The sequence below is a fragment of the Sceloporus occidentalis genome, unplaced genomic scaffold, assembly GCF_023333645.1.
Source record: "Sceloporus occidentalis isolate IW3139 unplaced genomic scaffold, rSceOcc1.0.p SCAF_83, whole genome shotgun sequence".
Lineage (NCBI taxonomy): Eukaryota > Metazoa > Chordata > Lepidosauria > Squamata > Phrynosomatidae > Sceloporus > Sceloporus occidentalis.
Genome location: NW_028317063.1, coordinates 2,960,946 through 2,982,261, shown reverse-complemented (window position 1 = coordinate 2,982,261; position 21,316 = coordinate 2,960,946). Strand labels below are relative to the sequence as shown.

The 21,316-nt window shown below is 41.9% G+C and overlaps 1 protein-coding gene across 1 annotated transcript; it reads left to right on the top strand.

Annotated features, from left to right (window-relative positions):
* The first annotated feature begins 9,834 nt into the window (after positions 1–9,834).
* Positions 9,835–17,541, top strand: LOC149285182 (origin recognition complex subunit 4-like). Its single transcript, XM_089495726.1, has 13 exons — positions 9,835–9,891; positions 10,619–10,695; positions 11,018–11,108; positions 11,941–12,016; positions 12,376–12,461; positions 12,781–12,829; positions 13,415–13,566; positions 13,952–14,125; positions 14,655–14,741; positions 15,293–15,401; positions 15,609–15,704; positions 16,078–16,145; positions 17,359–17,541. The coding sequence occupies exons 1-13, from the start codon at positions 9,835–9,837 to the stop codon at positions 17,539–17,541; spliced, it is 1,305 nt and encodes a 434-aa protein (XP_089351852.1).
* The last annotated feature ends 3,775 nt before the right edge of the window (positions 17,542–21,316 follow it).

The window sequence follows — 21,316 nt, the reverse complement described above, 5'->3', positions numbered from 1 at the left end:
ATTAAAGGGATACATACATATTATTTATATAATATAGCTCCACCATATTCCACAGCGCTGTACAATGGGTAAACATGACACGAGTATTAAACAATCCGAAGTCGCTGCTCAAATGAGTTTACAATCTAGAAATTATATATTTAGGTATTTTTAAATGTATTCTTCAAAAGATACCCAAGCTACAAAACATGATCTTATAAATATATTAATAAAATAATTTATTTTATTTTACAAAAACTAAAATTCCCAGAAATCATAAGTCATTCTTGCGGAGGATATCACTAGAGATCCGCACAAATATACATGGTTACATTTTCTACTTCATTCAACAACTTACTATAAATATCCTGCTTATTGCTATAGAAATTATGCTCGGAGGAAAATAGGTCACACTATTGAGAGAAAACACACGCATACACACACCGACGGCAGCTTTGCCCTTGTACACGTCACACGTGTGTGGAATTACAGTCATGTTGTCTTTCCTTGAAATAAATACAGAGGTTGATCCATAATAAAAGAATACTCCGCAACGAGCGAAGGAAAAACAAACGTACCAACACGCAGCTACACTCTTGTTTAGTGAAGGTGGTCATCTCCAGCCTACTGAGAAGGTCCAGGCATGGAAAGCTGGATATTTCGGGGCATTAAGGGGGCATTAAAGAGCCCGGCTCTCGAGGGTCTCCATGCTCTACCTACCTTTTGGCATCGCATATTTTTAATGGATAATCAATCTGGAGATCGGCGTAACTGCACCGCGGGTTCATTAGCCTGGTTAGGTAGCAGGTTCGGTGCTCCTGGAATGAACGGCCAACTTTCTGGGGTCTCAAGATGTGAATGATTGACGGGACACCATGAGAAAGCCAGCCCTTTAAATATCTAAAGCAGATCTGCCCTTTTACATCATCAGCTTTTGTACGGGCGGGCGAGGAAAAGGCAGAGAGCTTCGAGGCGGAGAATCGATAAGCAAATCCACCGGTTGACCTTTTAAACCAAGAATCTCCAAAAACAATTAACCTGATCATACCAAGAAGCAAGAGCTAGAAGAGTTTTCAGAAACGGGGTTAGTTATGTCAAACACCGACACAGCACATACCACCCAACAGTCCTGATTTTTGGGTGTCATACCGCTTATATCGGCACCTCGGGAACTGCCATGACACCAACAAACGCATCCCTATTTGGACACCTGAAATTTAATTCAGGAATACTCATAATCACATTTATCAGGAAAAAAAAAATTGACAAAAGTTTGTTTTCCCGAAGCGTGTGATTCAGAGCTACCAACTTCCAGAACCGAGTAACATTTGCAAAGGAGCTCAATTCCCTGCAATTATATTCAGAATAAGAGATCATCGCTCCATCAAAAAAAAAACAAAAAACCAGCCAATATCTGACACCGCTTCCGTGCGGCTAAACGTCAGAATATGACCCGAATTTCAATGACTGTTCGGTCCCTGGAAACATTCACTGAAAATGGAGTAAATAGCCGACCTCAGTATGAAGACGTCCAAATGAAATCACTTCTCAGAAGGGTTCCGTTGAATGAAAGCAAACCTGTTACCTAAAAGTGTTCCATCATCGCGATAATGTGATTGTTTTAGATGATTTTACGGTTATTACAGGAGCTTTCACGTGACTCGTTAGACCAGAGCATCGAGGGAACTAATGTATTTCACCATGTACATCACCGGTTGGCAATAATCGGATCGCATTTCCCAAAATGTGCTACTAGAAGATTTCCCAATAGGTATATATATAAAAAAAATAATTAAAGTCTAAGAAAGCGGGTTTAACTCACCTTTTTCCATGGAAGTGGAATTTAAATATCTTGTTCTTCATCCGCGCCGAAAACATTTATTTCACAAACACACAGGAAGAATTTATTCATGAACATCTGCAAAAATGATGAAAACTATATTAAGGTCTTTAGATTTCTCACTTTAATCTGCAAAAGGTTTAACGGGATTGAGTTTAGAGAGAAGGAAAATAGTCCTCGTGACAGCGGCCCCCGGAATGGATACCGGCAATAGCAGTTTTACAGTTCTTGGAAGATTCAGAGAAAGGCCCAGCTTGTTGTATTTTTTTGGATTTTGGTTTCTGAGCGCGGCCGAGCACCGCAAAATATGCTTTAGAAAAATAAATAAATAATAAAAAAAAAATGTTAAGTATATTTGGTATAGATGACAAAAAAAGTGTTCAATATCTAATAATAAAAAAAAAAAAACGAAGTCATTACATTTATGTAAATATTGGAAAAATATGTGCCTATCAGCAAAAAAACCCCATTTATGATTTATCTAACAGAGCTCAATACCCATGTTTGAATGAGGGGAAAAAATAGGCATTCACTAAAAAAATAAAAATAATAATAAAAAATTAAAAATATTATATATATGTTCCATGCATGGGATCTATCTATCTATATATATATATATTATATATTATATATATAAAAAGGCGCCATCAATCTTAGAGGCTGCCGGAGACGGACTGACCCGGGGCTGCAGGATTTTGTGCATTTGGCTCAACACCTAATGTGCAATTGAACGGTAATGATAAGCAAATTGTACGTTTACCATGGTAACCCCTGAACTACCGGCTCACCCCCGCTACACCCGAGATGCTCCGCAGAGCTGCACGTTCTATACGTCATCATCCAGATCTACGCATTTACAAAAGTTTTCAGGTGCCAGGTATCCCTGCCCGGGAAAACTCGCCTCCTCGAGCCTGTATTCCGGCCAAACGACCAAAAAATAATAAAAAAAAAAATCTTGCTGAAAAGTTGCCTCTTAGTGAACCGAGAATTCATAATTTAGGCCAATTCCCACCCCAAAATAACGTATTCAGGTGAACAAGTTGGGACGTTATCGTATCCGCGCTCGCTAGCTTGGAAGAGGAGGTAACGGGCAACACCTTCTAATGACCGAGCTCTCGTTTGGGGTTTATTCACTAAAGGGCGAGCGGACAGGACAGTTTGCAGAAGAGTTGTGGTTTCTACTTCCTGACGTTAATATACATTTATTAATCCAGAGTGTATATTTCAGCAGGAACGGGACATTCCGCTTATACCGGCCAAACGTATAAGTGCCCCGTCGGGCTGTTTTGGGATAGAAGGACCTTGGGGTTTATTCACTAAAGCGAGAGTCACCTGGAGAATTGTGTTTCTCTATATATTCAGAAGGCCAACCCTGGTGAGGAGCTGCTGCTGCTGGAGGAGCTTGGCTGGCCCTGCATAATGTATAGTTAAATCAGTCAGATTGTGTTCAAGTCTCTTTACTCATTGTGTTAATCAGGGCCAGCTCAGCCCTTCAAATTCTAGCTAACCTGCGAGCGTCGGCCCTTCCTAACGGCTCACGAAGTAGAGGAGCAAACCGGTTTATCTGGGTCATCTATTTGGTAGACATGGTCCTTGCACCGGAGAAAGACACACAGACACCGGACAGATCGACTTGCGTCACAGCGGAACCCAACACGGGTCAAAACCCCAAACGATCATGATGTCATCAAACAGCACAGCCTTTACCGGATCCCACGTCAAGATCAGAGGACTAACACACACCATGTACTCCACCGGGTCTACAATGCATACATTTCTTTAGGGGGGGGGGGGGCGGACATCATTTAGCTTTTATTTAGTCGGATGAAGTCATTAAACCTGATCGGTTACAGCCCAAAAAGCGAATACACAAAAAATAACCAGGCTCCTGCAAAGCGTTAAACGGCTCGAGAGACAGAAACGCGCTCTATTGTATTATATCTCCATAATCGGGCGCCCAATTACTGGTTCGGGAACATTTAAAAGGCGAGCTGTCTGTCAGGCGCTCAACAAACCACAAGGAAGCGTTCGCGGGAGGCCTTGAAAACGTGTTTTATTCATCTAAATATAAAATAGACGTTGTCGGGGGCCGGAATGACTCAGATATAATTCCTGCGCGCTTTATAGAGCGCGCCAGAACCTGTCTTATCCTAAAGGAAGCCCACCGAAGGCGGCAGCTCAGTGTACGGCGCGCTCGGGTGGGCGATAGACCCAAAATGATGGGTTTCGTTACACGGAGATTTAATAAGCATCGTTATCCCGCCGACCCGTTCTAGTATTTATTAAAGCAGGACCGGCCGTAAATCTGCAGCTCCAAATCGTTTGAAGAGTTTAACCGAAAAAAGGAAGAAAAAGGAAAATAAAAATCCAAAAAACGTAGCGCTGGTACCCCGTGCCGTGAAGATTCTTCCTCCACACTTACAGCCACAAATATTTAGTGAATACGTTGATGTCACTGGTGGCCCCAAAAGGCTTACACCCAAGACGGCTATTTATATAGGATTTATATTACAAATAACCTCTGTATGGAAGACATAAATGCACCCAAATACCATGATCACGATGATGTCAGCTCATGTCTAAGCCAATCAGCTGAGAGCAGGGGCTGGCGGTGACATCATCTCTCTTGGCTCCAGCTGGGAAGGGAAGTTACAATCCCCTCAAGCAGTCTTGGTAAATACTTCACTACACGTGCATTTAGTGATGAGCAACCACGGGCGAGCGGACCCCCTGCCGGGGAGCGGGACCCCCTGTCGGCAGCCCTCAGAAAGCTTCTTTTACAAGGCTGGGGGTATTGAAAAAATATAACTAATTTAAGTTGCCGGCTCCGTTACCGCACTTCCACTTTGAATCCGTACGTTCTGTGCTTTCCAAACTCTACCGGACTTCTATAACGAGCAGCGGATCAAGTGAGAGATGGGGGGGGGGGGGGGGAATACAGTGTCTCCGTCACACGCCTCGGTCTTTTAATCTTCCTCCACTCCAAGCCATTGTTTTTATGCCCCCCCCCGTTACTCCAACACATGCCTCCCCAGGGCCCGTTTCCAAGGCCTATGAACCCCTACAGACCGGTAGCTAGCAGCCGAATGATTTAAATAATCATTATATATTCCATTCCATTCCCCTTCCCATAATGCACCTGTTCGCTTCCTATACGGTACTTCCTGGAGCGTTAGATCTTTGTATGCCTTTCCAAACTTCCCAGATTCGGTTTCTTTCACACATTAGGAATATTTAAGGGTTAATATCCACACGCCAAGCCATGTGTACAGAATCACCGATGAGAATGATCACATGACCTCACACCGGCCCTTCGCTTCCCTATTTATTATGACGGGCAGTCACTGGACAGCTTCTCCAGCTAGCAGGCTACGCTGGCCCTGTATAATGCATAATTCAATGGATGGAGAAATGTCACTGCTTTAATAATACATTATACGGGGCAGATCCAGATTTCCCAGCAGCAGCAGCTCACTGGGGTATATAGTGAAGCGGGTTCTCCGGATGACTCACCACTTAGTGAATAGAGCCCTAGATAGTCCAATCACTAAACAGCCTGAAGGGGTCCTCCTGAAACACGCGCCCAGGATTAACAAATCAACATGAACATCAGAAAGATCATCTAAGGCACCAAGTGAAGTATTACCAGCAGGGCTGGTCGGCACTTTTCATTCATACAATAACGACAAATCTATCGCTTCACACCTACAGCCTGCTGAACGCTCCGGGGATACGCAACAAGAATCACAATCACGTTTACTACACATCACAGGAACAAAAACATGTGCTGCATCATACATGTTATAAACACGGGGACAAAAACATGCAAAGTGTCATACATATTATCCTGGATTACATAAAACACGTGCTGTGTCATACATGTTATAATTACAGATTTTAAAAAAATTATCTAAAATTGCAATGAAACGAGCATTTCTGATTTGATAACAGATTGTGGCCACAAAAAACGCTGATTCCCGCCCAAAAAGGTGACAGCGATGGTAGTTTATGCCAAAAACGCCATGTAATTCAGGGATAATCCGATAAACTTCAAACCAGGGAAACTTTTCAGAAATACTGTAGAAAATACTGTAGAAAACACGCAACAAAAATACATTCCACCTCCAAAAAATAATTTATAAATAAAAAAAAAAATTCCAGACCCCCCCCCAAAAAAAACCCCCCAACGATCTACAGGTCCTTCTTAATACGAACTCGCATCGTCTTCAGAACCAAGCGGGTCAAATCAACGTAATCATCAAATATCCGGCAAATGACAAAATATATCACCAAAAATACATATTATTAATACAAAAAGAACACGTCACAAACACGGGCGGCAGGGATTCCCAGCCACAACACGCATAACATACAACATACAACATACAGCATCTACACGCAGAGACTAACGCTACGGAGTATCCACAGCTAGATGACACAACGAGGGTCACTTCGGCCGAATAACGAGGGGATCGGGGATTAAGTGAAGTGTCCTCACTCATCCCACGCAAGTGGAGGATCCCCAGCCCACTCGCCCTCACATGTCAAAGCGTGTGATCTGACAGGTACCCTCACTCACCAGCTGAAAGTTGCCCCCTGAACCAAAACTCTTCCAGCAACGGTTGCCTCTACACCCCAAATTACCCCTAAGGGGTATTTATATCTTAATTATCCTGATGGCTCCCCACGTACCCCCCACTCACTGTTTCCCTGGAGCCCCCTACATCCACTGATTGGTGCAAATACGCCCACCCCCTCTGATAGCCCCCAGACCCACTAATTGTTGCCCCTGCAGCCCACTAACCCAGTGATACCGGCCTCTGCACCCCTATTGCCCCAGTGATAGTTCCCCTGACCCCCCACTCACCCTGTGGCTGCAGATCTGCCCCCTCTGCTGAGGGGCACTGTAATCCTGCCCCCGAGGAGGGCAGCACAGAGGGTCTTATAGCAGCTGCCGGGGTAGGGCGCCCGTCCCAGGCTCATGGGGGGGCCGCAGTTAATGCTTCGTGTCAGGCTGCGGCTCTTCCTCCTCTCAGTGTGCGGCCCAGGCCCGGTGAGCTAGCCCTCCCCCCCCCGGCCTCCTCACCTCGCCTGTCCGCCCCGCATCACGGTGGGAGCCGGAGGGAAGCGGGGATCGGCCTCTCTAACACCTGCAACCCGACACTGGGAATCGTGCCCCGCGGCGCCCCCAGTCCGGCTCTCCCTCAGCTGCCCCTGGCTCTCTGGCTTGTTGGGAGAAAGATGGGAGTTTTCCGACTGCGCATGTCCCTGACAGGCCGGGGGGAGGCGGGGACCCACAATGCACCAGGGCGCAGGGCAACCCGGAAGTGACCGAAGGCTGGCAGAGTCTCTTCCAGGATCCTCTCTGGTTGCCAGGGAAACAGCCGGAGGGGGGCGGGGTAACAGGAGGCACATGCTGGAGACCGCATCTCTGGGAGCACAGAGCCCACAGGTGGGTGAGATGGGGGCTACTGTGGGGGGCAAGTAACTGCTGCTTACTTATAGTGATGGGAGTTGTAGTTCCTAGAAGCTATGATAATGTTAGGTAAACAACATAGCTCCCAGGAGTCCCTCTTAATAAGAGACAGTCCCTCTTTCCTCCCTTGATGCTCCTTTGCAAGGGTGACTGCATTTGATACATTCTTCTCTCCAGCCATCGCTTTAACCCCATCTTTACTGAGGGTGTTTTGTACCCAAAAACCTGAGACTTTTTGAGCATTTTTACCCATGATTAATTTTCTTTTAAGTTTTTCCATGCACCGACACAAATTATAGATTTTTTATTCAACGACAGATAGAGTTAAATTTTTACTGTAAAGTCCAATGTTTAGTATGAATAATACATTAAAACAATGTTTTTCTAATATTTTGCTCTAAAAATCGTCTCCAAACCGGTTCAGTGACCAAAATACCACAAAATATATTCATTCGTAACGCTCATTACCAACCTCTCCATGTCTCTTAGGATTGGTTGCAAAATGTATTTATAATACAAATGTTGGGGGGCTTTTATGAAGGGACTGGGGGCATTAATGATGGGATAAGAGAGAGAGAGAGAGACTGGGGACTGGATAGGACTTAAGGATGCGAGGGATTTTATAAAATTTGCAGACCAGAGGGGGTTAATGAGGGGACAGGGGGAGTTAATGATGGTGGACCAGATCATATGAAGGGGGGGGGGGTGCAGACAGGGAAGTCGAAAGGGGTTAACGATGGGATAAGAGAGAGATTAGGGACCTGATCAGACCGAAGGGTCGGAGGCAATTAATACATACCTTACAGGAGCCCGAGGAATGGTACGTCTTCTCCACTCAGCTAAGTATCGTCTGAAGTAAGCTGAACTTTAACACAATAGTGCATGCTGCACCCAGGACCAACCAATCAATACTTAGTCACCGGCAACTATTTTAATTATTGATTTAGTGGATACGTTGTTTCAGCTCTCGCTGCATCCCCAGATTACACACCCCATTTACATAGGTTTTTGTATATTATTTAAATGCACGACACACTACATACCAGGTTTCACTGCACAACAGCACACATAATAGGGCAAGGTAGACACGCAGAAGGTAAAGGGTTAAACGATAATCCATTATGCAAAGACCGATAACAAAAGATACGTTTTCGGTATGCCAGCCTTTTGCTTTTCTATGGCACCCACTCTTGTGGGCCACAACTCCCATCACGCTTATCAGCTTGAGCTTCAGTAAGGCTGCAGTTTGATCAGCCTACCCGCAGGGGTGTCCAACCTGCGGCCTTCCGGCTGCGGCAGGACTACATCTCCCATACACCTCAGCCTGTCCCTTAGCTGAAAGAGCATTATGGGAGATGTAGTCCTGCAGCAGCTGGGGGGGTCGCAGGTTGGACACCCCTGGCTTACAGTGTTGGCTGAGCCAGCGCTAGATCTGACTGGAGGTAAGTATATCAGGCGCCCGGCAACTTGCTGTCGGGGAGAGGAAACGGATAAATCCATTCGCTTAGGGGACACCAAGACACTAAATTTGCATTAAAGGGCAAACGATGGCTGGAGTGTCCTATAAGAAAACGAACCTTTGCAGATCCGTCATTTTATTGTTTCTTCCAAAGGTGTAGTTGCATAAAAACATTTAAGGAGATTTCTGCATCAACGACCGTTTTTGTTACATGACAATTAAGTGTTTAAAAACGAATGTGTTCGTTTACACGACAACATCAAAATACAAATGGATCGTCCCCAAATATTTCCCTTTGCAAATATTAACATAAGTAACCAGGACGGGATTTACGGCCAATATATTTTTATCTCTACGGCAACTTCATTGATTAAAAAAATGTAAGCTGGAGAAAACCTTTAAAGATGATGATTCTCCTTTAAATTGCGGGTGAATAAATAACCTTTTCTGTTCTGTTTATTGGACTACAAAGCATGGCTTTTTTTTTTTTTTTTTTTGCTGTAAACCCCAAGATTATGTCAGATAAGAATTCTCCGCGGAGCTCCGCTTAAAAGAAACTTCTATTTTTCTGATAATCCCACCTGACATTTCCACTGGGAAATATTTGCAAATTCCAATATTCTTTAGAATTTTTTATTTTACTGGCTTTTTATTATAACGAAGCTGCCTGAACTCATACAGAAGGCGATCGCAAGCTTTCTTTCAAGCCGTGTTCATGGTGAAGACTTATTGGGGCGTTCTAACTTTCTTTTAAGGAACAATCATGTTTTTATTCAAGAAATAATGAAGCCTCTTGGTGTCATAGCCACCAACAGTCCTGATTTGTTGGGACAGTACAGATTGCAGCTATCCCAAAGCACTGGGAGGATAGAACCGGACCGTTACCATACCTGGGAACTTTGTAAATGAGCTGATCCTGGAAATATTAACCCATTAACCCATCATCATAGCCCATCACCGAGAGTCTATGCAGTGACTCCCCAAATGTGTTAATCAAATGGAATTGATGCCTGTCAAGGTCTGATTTAAGTACTAATATTCCTCTATTTCTCCTTAAAAGGTTGTGAAATCGTTCACGTAATGAGTAAAAGGAAGAGTAAGGACAAAGTGCTCCCTATCGGAGAATGTATTTCCCAGGTGAGGCTTTTCTGGATATATAATTTCTATCTCGTTTACCAAACCTACTATTGCCACGACCCCCCCCCCCCCCAAAAAAAGTGTAATAAATAAAAAGAAACATATTACATTTCAGCGCAAGTATACCGGCCTCATTTTAGGAGTAATTAAGCTAAAAACTGATATAATGACCCTTCTATCAAAAATCTAATCAAACTTAATTAATAAAGTTTTGGGCCAACGTATTGCTGCTAGAAGATGACTTATTGATTTAGAGCGGGCCAATCTGCCTGTTTATATATTTAAAAAATATATATTTATTTTTTAATTTGAACTATTCTAACCTCTTAACAATTATTGCCCAATGATGACAAAGTGAGCAGTTTCACCAATCTCTAGCCCCTTCTTCATAAACCAAAGGCGCCGTAACTCACTGACGGCAAAGCCTTGAAATTATCTTCCTGCATTCAGTAAAAAATTAGACTCTGCTGCGTCTTCGACAATGGAATAGATAATCGATACGCTGTCGCTGCGCTGACGCTTTATTTATATCAGAGCGCCCAGAACTCCGACATTTAATATCCGCAAATGACAGGGGTTTATCTTCCGTTAGAACAGACCGGGGGAGGCGGGTGATATCTTGGTAACCCGATGAAATCTGGGACGGATTTGGAGTCCGGTTTAATTACCTGACAATATTTTCTCTTCTGTTAAATGTTTAGTGACGGACGGTTTTCTTCCGTTTCAGGTTCATGCCGCTCTGCGACTGAGATTTCTTCAACAAAGCCACGACGGAAAGAAATTCGGGGTGGAATCTCAGCATAAGTGTGTATTCCGTTAACCTGATCCATAAAACCGTCCTAGGAAGCTCTCTGGGGTTATATATATATATATATATATATATATATATGTGTGTGTGTGTGTGTAACACCCCCCCCCCCAAACACCTAGTAAAATTAACCGCAGGTTTAGGTACTTTTCTTACATTTTACATATTTGACTCATTTCGCGGCTCCAGGTGAACTGTCACTTTTTCTTAATCTCTCTGGAGATGATGAATCTCGGTTGGCTGTTTTTTTTTTCTGTATTTTGTGCTATTTTGAGACTTCACGCTCAGGATCTGATCCCTTTGTTATTATAATTTTAGGCACTTAGTTGAGCTTCTGAAGAGAACAGTGATTCACGGGGAGAGTAACTCTGCTGTGATTATTGGTCCCGTGGGATCCGGCAAGAGCATGGTAAGAATTCATGATTGGTGTCTCTTGTTCTTTTGCTGCTTTCATTGTCGTTTGAAATAATTCAAACATAGAAACAAAAGTAATTGTCGGCGGATTAACCCCATCTGCCCATCTAGTCGCCCTACCACTTCTGATGGGAGGCAATTGCATGCATCTACCACCCTCCCCAGTTCTTTTTTTTTCATCTTAAAGGACAGTCATTACCACCTTGTTTGGTTTTCAGGCATCAGTGAAGCAAACGGTGTTCACTTCACTGGTGTCCTGATTGCTGTTGGTAGTCGGACCGCACATGTGTGCTTTATCTTGCTTTCACCCGCACATGTGTCTGGGACACGGGTGTCCCCAGCGTGTTTTCACCTCTCAGCAGGATTGAGAATGGAGCCCACCGAGGGTCCGGACTGTGCTGTGGAGGAGATGGAGCCAGGCGGCTCTGCAGAGCATTGCACATTCCTCTACAGGGAAGGGCGAGTGCCTTTCAGTTTCTTTCTGAAAGCGGTTTATGTAGAGCTAACACCATAGTAAGAACATTATCAACCAGCCAAATAGAAAAAGGACTTAAACGAAAAAAATATAAGGAAACAAACAAAAAAACCAAACCACATAACACTCTCAACGTTTGCAGTAAATGTAGGGTATGCGGACAGCGGAGTAAAAGATCTCTGTCGATGTCTGTGTTTGCCGGGTGGGTTGATCTCATGGAGTAGCTGAGCCGGCAGGACTCCGGTTCTCATACAGTCTGGGTCGCTTTTGATAGCGTTCGGCCCCCCCAGGCCACGGAGTGGGGCACCAGGCGGCAGTGACTTGTAACACTTTGTTATAACATGTTTTCCAGTTATTAAAAGATGCCTTACAAGAGATCCTGAAGATCGGTCAAATAAAGGAGAACGCGCTGCAAGTTCTTCTCAATGGTATGCCAGAAAAGCACAATAGAACAGCGTTACACACGTGTTCCATTACCGGGGCTGTTTTACTTAAACAAACGTACACGTTAACAGGCATTTAAGCACACACTAACACACACATAAGCACACAAACATTAACACACTTGCACACACTCTAACACACTTACTTACAGACACACACCCTCACGGTCCTCGCATGCTTACGACATCCGATTACTTATTACTTTCTTATACCATTTTTTGGGGGGGGGTATAATGAATGTTTTGATGTAGTTTCACTTTGATGTTGGCAAAGTCATGATTTTAGTTTCTTTGTTATAATCTTGTCCTATTTCTGAATTCTAACTTTTTGTCTTTGTTTTCAGGTCTGTTACAAACTAACGATAAAATAGCTCTAAAGGAAATTACCAGACAGCTGAATTTAGAAAACGTAGTTGGGGACAGAGTATTTGTAAGTTGATTTATTTTTATTTACCTTCCCATTTTGATTTAAGTTTTTTGAGTGCAATGACCCAGAATGGTAGCTGCGGCACAAGTAGGTTATTAGAGAACTTTATACGCTACCATTCAAAAGTTTGGGGTCGCTTAGACATGTCATTGGTTTTTTAAAAGAAAAGCACATTTTGTCCATCTTGCTTTAAGGGTGTTGGTTACACATACCAGGTCTAAAAATTATGATATATTTAGTTTGTTTCCAATTATAACAGGTTTTAATTCGTCACGTAGTACTTCACAATGCGTACATTTTTAAATATTGTTTTTCCGGACAGGGAAGCTTTGCTGAAAACCTTGCGTTCCTTCTCGAAGCCTTAAAAAAAGGTAAATGTGATTGCGCTGAAGTAACAGCAACTTTATTTTAAGTCCACCAGGAGAACCTAGGTTTACGTAGCAGTTCCACGCGGGACCTTCTGGGACGTCAGTGCAGATTCCATGCGCTCTAATTAAGCTCATCTTCCAAACACAAAGAACTAGAAACAAAATAGTGGACTAGACGGGCAAATCAGCCCATCTGGTCTGTCCTTATTGATCACTTTTACATATAGATATTTTAAAATAGCTTCTTGAATGCATTTACTGAAAGCAGAGGGCCAGATGTGGAGATCCTTGGAGTGGATCAGCCTGTATTTGGACTGAAAAACCTTGACTGGCTGGTCCGGCACTTTACAGACTTGCCACTGAAGGCTCGCTTTTCAATCTGGACCGGTGAGCCCCAATAAAGAACGCGCCTTTACACAACGTGAGCATCCAGAGCTTGGGGTCTTGTTTGAGACGATATAGTCCGTCTTCGTCGTTCGCTGGTGTAGTTTGTTGGGCGATTGTGAATCCTGTATTGTTAAAAAATCCTAGCTTGTACCAGACTCCTCGTTGTGCGATCACATTCAGCATCCAGCGATCTCTTCGCAGGTGATCGTACGCGGAGCTGTCCGGTGCTGTTTATATTGGATGAGTTTGACCTGTTTGCCAGTCACAAGAACCAGACTCTGCTTTATAACCTCTTTGACATTGCGCAATCGGCACAGACCCCCGTGGCCGTCATCGGACTCACCTGCCGACTGGTGAGTTGTCTCGTTCTGCTCTCTGCTTCCAGAATGTTGTTGTTTTTGTCTATGGTGTTATAAATGACATCTCCTGCCATTAAATGTTCTATATTTTGTTATTTTGCCCCCACCTAACTCTTACCTGATCTTTGGGACAGATAACTAAATAAGTGGTTTTAAATAAAAAAAATAAAAACCTTCCTGGCAATTTGATCACTAAGGGGCAGTTGTCCAAAACATTAATTGCACCGGATCAATCGGTAAGGGTAGAACAAAAAATGTGCCCTGAGCAGCGATGGAGTCTCTGTATTTAATGTCAGTAATTACTGTGTATCTTTAGATTTAACCAAATGAAGAATATTTTCAGAATGATGACATCAGTCCGTTTTGTTTGTCTTTGGAGGACGTCATGGAGCTGCTCGAGAAGAGAGTGAAGTCGAGGTTTTCTCACCGGCAGATCCACTTGCTGAACTCCTTTAAGTTTTCCCAATATTTAGAACTATTTCAGGATCAGCTTTCTCTGCCTTCCGATTTCCCCGACACGCAGTTTGCAGAGAGCTGGAATAAAAACATAGAGGTAACGTGGCAGGCCGACGCTAAGAAACCTGCCTAAAAGGCCAACGGAAACACGATTATGGTAACGCTAAATGTTTTCCATGAAGCTCGGCAAAGTTCGCGGACTTGCAGACTGAAAATGTAAATGAATGTGAATAAAAAAATATATTTTCTTGGGGAAACTCTCCGGTCTAAAATCCAAACCCAAAGTTTCCTGTTTGTGCTGAACTTTTCCGATTGAGTTCTTCACGAACACATCTTGAACAACGGTGAATCTGATGATTTATTTGCCAAATTCAGTTCAATTTGTGGTTTTGCTGTCATCCTGAATAAATAGGCTGTCAAATGTTCAAGGCAATAGGTTGGTGACTCCATAGTTTCTCCAGATCTCGTATGCCTAAAAGTATTAATTTATAGCACATTATCTAGAAACTGTAAAGGCCCAATACATTTGTTGAAAGCCAAGAAAACGGACTGGGGCATAATGTGGAAGGCAGACGTGTTGTATATTGTTGTCTTTATTTTTCTCCTTATTCTTTCTGGTCTTCTAGAGTCTGCTAGAAAACAAAACCGTGGAAGAGGTTCTTCAAAAACAGTTCAACGCTACAAAAGATGTGCGATCGCTGCATATGCTCTTGGTTAGTAAAATAAGTTGGAAATTGCTCCGTACCGTGTCCGTGCTTTCATTACACCAGTGATTGCCTTTACCCAGAGATATAACATATATGTATATGTGTATATATATATATATATATATATATATATATATATATATATATATATCTTCAGGCTTAAAAGAAACTGTTTGAAATCCCTGAAAGCAATTAGAGCCGTTTTAACGACGTTTCTTGCAAGATCCCTGTTAGTTTTGCAAGCAAATAGTGAGAAGGAGCGGCGTTACGATTTACTGGGAATTCTACATTCTATGTATTGATCTGGATAGATATGTGTGTATAATTATATTATTATTATCAGTTATATTATATTATTATTATTATTATTTTGAACATTATATATTATCTGGAACAGACCCTTTACTATTCTTAAAGGTCGGAAGGAATGATGAAGTCCAACATTGATAGCCCCTTTATGTAACATCGAGGTTATTAGTTAAAAAGTGAAATTGCATCATTTTCTTTTTTTCTGTTTTTTTCCACAATCTGTTAACAATTACGTCTTGTATTAATAGTTGCTCGCCTTGTGTCGTATAAACGTATCTCATCCTCATCTGAACGCGGCAGACTTTCTGGAGGCTTTTAGACTTCGAAGAATGGACTCCAAAGCAAATATTTTGCACGGTGAGTTCTAATTGGCCGGTTGCTCTTTAGCGTATATTATTTCAGGCGCATAAAGAAATAAAGAAATTAAAACATACAAGTGTTTGTCGGCTTGGGATATTCATAACGTGGGAGGAGTACGGTCCTGGGATTATTTCTGTAGCATCAAAATATATCAGAACTGGTTCTGGATGAAAACACTTTAATTTCATTTTTTTCTTTCCCCAGGTCTGTCTGTTCTAGAACTGTGCCTAATCATAGCCATGAAACACTTGCAAGACATTTACGACGGAGAACCGTTTAATTTCCAGATGGTCCACAATGGTACATAGTTTTTGTTTGTTTGTTTGTTTTTTAACTCCTTTCCTTTGTTAGAAATTGCCTGCCAATCAGAAAATGCAAAAACAGATCCAACACAGAGGGACCCCAGTCCGCAGCCCCGCATTAAAAGCCACAAAGGAATATGTATCATCGTGCAGAAAGGGTAGTCGAGTCCTGAGATTACGTCAGCTAGAAGAGATGATTTATGAAGTAAAGAACTAACACAACTTGTTTGAGGGATCTCAAGATAAATTCATATGAGGCCCCCCACTGATTTATTTTTAGTTTTGGTGAATTTACAAAAGATACAGATAAACAAGTATATTGTGTTCAAGGTAACCCCTCTTATTTCTGATTGGCTGTTTTGTTATTACAGAATTCCAGAAGTTCATCCAGAGGAAGGCTCATTCTGTCTATAACTTTGAGAAACCTGTTATACTGAAGGTAAGAATATGGTCTTGTAAAGTTTTGCATGTGTTTGTCGCTCACACCCTCGGCTTCCCCCTTTAATAATCGCTATGCTGGCTTCCTTCATCTTTGGAAATTATAACTAAAAGCCAAACGAGCCAAGAAGTTTTTGAGAAATTGGATACCAGGGGTCCAAAGTTTTAAAAGGGTGAGAAAAGTAACTATGAATCTCCTTCACAACCCCTATGAGACATCCAGGTTGACTTCTGGAGACCTCCATGATCCTCTTAACACGGTCTGCTTAAAACCGACCGCAAAGAGCTCCAATCAGGACTTTTTCAGGATTTCTTTATGCTGTTGAATTTGTGGCTCTCGAGGACAAACAGTGCTGAAATACAATAGTTTATGGGTCATTAATGATTGCCTCATTATGTCCAAATATTCACCTGTTCCTTTGTCTTGAGTGCTACTCGTTACCTCTCATTATCTTGACCTTTTAAGGACTTCGCTTTGGTTGTAAACAAACATCCCCTGCCAGCTTTTCTTCTTACATCTTGCAAAGCTGAAGTGCCCTCTTGTCTGTCACCTGCTTCTGTTGTGTTACGTAGATCAATGTAGTCAGATTACGGAGACGCCTGTGAATATTTAAGAAGCTGATGGGCCGGAGCATTCAGAACATATAAGAGAAACATTGTTGCTGAAGACTAGCGTTTGACACTTTATGGGGTGTAGAAAATGTACGGCTGCCCCTGTCCACTGGGTTAGGTCCCGACTTTTGGGTTAAGGCAAGTCTGATTCAGGGCAGACCGTGACTTATTGATTGATTGATATTATAGCGCCATCATGGGATAAGTTTTTTTGGGGGGTTTTTTTTGTAACTTAATTTATAGGAAGTCTCGTGCCAGACATGACCAGTAAGGGTTCTTGCACATAGCCCATAAAAACCCAAGAGCCATTATTGTTGGGCATTATGGTATTTTTTTTTTTTTTTATGACATCATAAAACTATTCTCTGTGCAGGCGAGTAACACTCAGTTTATAGCAATCTAATTGGTCTTCTTTAAATCTTCAGATGGTGCAGAGCTCCCTCTGCTGGATATTGGTGGTATTACATTGCAGTCTTATCACGGTTTTTATCGCTGGCATTTGTCTGTTTCTTTTAAAAGCTATTCGAAAAAGACGATTCGGATGGGTGCCAAAAATCTGATGGGTGCCAAAAATCTGATGGGTGCTTGGTTTTCGTTTTCAGGCGTTTGAACATTTGCAGCAGCTGGAGTTGATAAAACCAATGGAGGGTTTGTCTGTCCGTTCCCAGAAAGAATACAGACTCATGAAGCTGCTTCTAGACAACAGCCAAGTCACTGAGGCGCTCCAGAGGTACCCCAATTGCCCCACAGATGTGAAGCAATGGGCAGTATCAGCACTAGAATGATGATATCTTAATTTCCTAGAATAGTTTCATGATGAAAAATATACTTTCAGTGATAATGCTCTTTATATTTAAAGTATTTTTCTAAATAAAATGACCGATGCATTTTGTTACTATGTTTGCTCTTGATGTTGCTTTTAGGTCAGTTTGTTTGTTATTGGATAGGTTGGGGTTTTTGAACTGTTGCTTAATTGATGTTGGAACTTTCCATTGCTCGTTATTTGAGAAGGAAATTGCCATAAAACAGCGACTCCGATATTGTTCTGCACGGATCATACGGAAGACTTTGGTTCTGGACCAAAAGTCCAATTTTTGTGGAATAACCAAGCTTGGGGTTGCTTTAAAAGGGGCTGCCATTCCAACCAATACCTATGTACGGGGTCTGTGTTCCCTGATCTGCCATGGTGGGAGCCGGGGGCAGGGTGGTGGGAGCCGGGGGCAGGGTGGTGGGACATGGTCTATAGGTTTGTACTGGGCCACAAGATTTTTTTTTTTAAAGCATGTAAGTAAGAAATGGAGATGAGGAATGGCAGGTGACGTTCAGTGTGAGGGGCAATTTAAAAACTAGAAGTCAAACAGTTAAACCCAGTTAACTTGATCAGTCCCCTTCTTCAAAACTTACATTTTAGGGTTTTATTCAGTAAACTAACCTACATCAAATGATAAATACACACTGCCAGCCAAAAGTGCGAGGCCGCTTCAAAATGTCCTTGTTTTTAAAAGAAAAGCAAATGTTCTCCATTAAAACTACATGAAATGAATGAGGTTTTGGAGGGGTGTGATTGAAAGGATGAAGGCTTGGGGGTACTAATGATAAATGCAAGGGGGTAAAAGGCAGAAACTCAACGTTGTAGCAATTTTCACATGATTATGTTGCACGCTGGTCACGTGACCTGAAGCAATCAAGTTCCATGTTCCCATCTCCAAGGGGCTTCCACTAGCTTTTAAATAGCAGAGGATCGTGGGATCATGAAGGGTTTCTGCAGAATCACCCCAAGATTGTAAGCTTGCGAGCCGGGGTCTCTGCACCTAATGTATCGGTTTGTCACAGTCTGTCTATTCTCGTCTCGTTAAACCCCTTGAATATATGTATTCTATTAAGCGCTGTGTAAACTGTTGGCGCTATATAAATAAAAGATAATAATAATAATGTATTTGCCTATTCAAACAGCCAATCAGTGGAGCAAAACACCAGATCATGGACCATATTTTGCACTTCAGCTCTGGAGCTGCAACTTCTGTAACAGGAAGTAATTTAACAAATGTATATTAAAGTACTTGGATAAGGAGGCTACATGGGGCACTTAAGTATATATATATATATATATATATATATATATACTTGTTATATGTACACAACAGCACATTGTGGGCAGAGGATACGATACATTTGAAATCATCAGATATTAAAATATTTTCTCACGTTCTGTCCTGTATATAAATTCTTCAGCAAACCCGTTTCAGAGAGAAATAAAACGCTCACAACAAACAATCACATTTTATTTCTTACTTTTTTTTATTTCCTTTTTTTGTTTTGGTGGGGATAGCATACAATTTATACAATATTTAACAATCACTTTATCCAGGGCATTTTTTTTTTTTTATTGTAGATACTTGCAAAACTGAAACAAAAATAATAAAAAACAAAATTAAAAGAATTGCAAGTAAAACCAGACAGTAGTACAACCTGCGCCCGAACATCGACAAATACAGAGAGCAAAAAGCTAGATTTGCTTAGTAAATATCCGAGAGGTAACGTATTATATGGATCGAGACTGCATAAAAAACATACTTTGCTGGTTGAATATTTGAGGTAAATGATGTTTTAACAATGCTTCCTCGCATTGTTTTTTTGCAATTAAACCATAAATAAAATCTGCATATTTATACCAAAATGCATTGAATAAAAAATTCATAAAAAGTTTTCAAACAGATTGAAAAACGTCGGTAAATCGATAAAATCTGTACTCGGCAAACTGAAGTTGGCAGTTTGTGTTCTTGAGATATAGTCACAGATAAAAATGAATATTATACCTTTTATTACATTCAGCACATGTCCCAAGGCATCAGAAAATAAGGATAAAAATCAGAGAAACGGCCGTATCGTTTACTGCCGGGTTACCGAGATCCGTAACGAGGTCCGGAGAGCCAGGTCCATCTAGAAGAATTCCGGAGCAAAGAGATACATTCGGAGCGAGCCGCGCTTACGCGTCATTGGTTGCTTTAATGATTTCCCCAAATGTATACCCTTTACACCCAAAATTGCCTGGATTCCTACGGCCGCCCGGATTCAGTAAATAATAGGCCGAGGAGTAGGGGGCACTTGATCTGGTTTTTAAAGTCCCTGTAAGGAAGTATTGGTTGTAGAGGTTTTGCGTGAACATAGAAGCTGCTCTTTTCTTTAACATGAAGTACAAATAAGTTTGATGGAGTAAATTGGGAGAAAATATTGATTTATTGGTAGAGGGAGCTGAGAGCCGCGCGAGAGTACGATGAGATCGGCGAGAAATAAAATGCCTTTGGGGTTAAGCAATCGTTATATCAGCTCACTTGTTTGTCCCTTCTTGCTATCCTTACCGCATGGAGAACGCCTCCCCTCAAACCTGCTTTTAATCCAATCTACTCTGTTTTGTTGAAGCCGCTCGACAGACTAACATTACTAATAATTAAATATCATCCGTGGCTTAAAAATAGTTGGGACAATCATCACGTTAATGATGCCGGATGGCGGAATAAAGAGGGGCCCTAAAAAAAAAAAAAAATCAAATACACAGGGAGTAAATGTGTACATTGATACATTTTTACCATGCAATTTAAAAGCTACATAGAACTTTTAGAACCCAATATGTCATCAGATACAGAGCTTTTAGAACCGCGTACATGTACCGGCTTTGTCACTAAGGGGTTAACAGACCAATACGTTTTCAAAACCTGCAGAAGGCTTCCAGGTGTATCCGGACAACAACCCCTATGATCCTTATAGACTTATCATACAGAAAGGGTCCCTAGTGGCCATGGTGGGATTATATTTAAGGCTGCACAAATCTGACACTGAATCAGTAACATGCACCTGTGCTCAAGCAGGTATATCATTAAAACATAAGCATGAATAAAACACCGAGCTACAGACAAGCTTTAAAATAACGCTGTTACATTTCAACGCTAGTTTCGTAGGGTAAGAGTTTCTTGCGCCGACGTTAATGCAGCCGAGCCGAGTATTTAAGTGAAAGGGAGCAGAAATAGCTTAAACTTTAGAGAAATCTCCCGAAGGAGTCATAAAGCAGGACGGACGGGGAGGAACGCAGAGAACGGCCGAGCAGTTTATACGAGATAATAAGAGCTTCCTGAGAGTTCAGGGACAGATCGCTTCTTGTGACACGACTGCAAAGCCTGGTGAACAGATACAAGGAATCGTCACATAAATAAAGCTTTTTGAGAGAAAAAGAGCATTTTCTGCAACCAAAATATCTAAAATTCAGATTTATTAACCTTCGCCGCGGCTCGCCCCCCCTTCTTAAATACGGTCTCGGGATCCCTTAACCTAAAGCCAGGCTGTAATATATATATATATATATATATATACTCCTATCATTCTAAGACATGTAGCTGGCTGAGTGTGATAGGAATTTCACTCCAATAATAAGCGTTAATGCAGCAGCGGCAACAGCCTGAGTTTTAAGGGGGAAAAACAGTAAAAGGGCATTTTAAAAGAGCTGTTCTGACTGTTTTTCTCTGAGTTACAGAAAGTTAAGCATCTTAATTACCTGCTTAGCGTTTG

Coding starts and splice junctions, on each gene's coding strand:
- LOC149285182 (XM_089495726.1), top strand. CDS start 9,835: ATGAGTAAAAGGAAGAGTAAGGACAAAGTGCTCCCTATCGGAGAATGT. Junction 12,462..12,780: donor TAGTTGGGGACAGAGTATTT/GTAAGTTGATTT, acceptor TTTTCCGGACAG/GGAAGCTTTGCTGAAAACCT. Junction 12,830..13,414: donor TCTCGAAGCCTTAAAAAAAG/GTAAATGTGATT, acceptor ATCTCTTCGCAG/GTGATCGTACGCGGAGCTGT.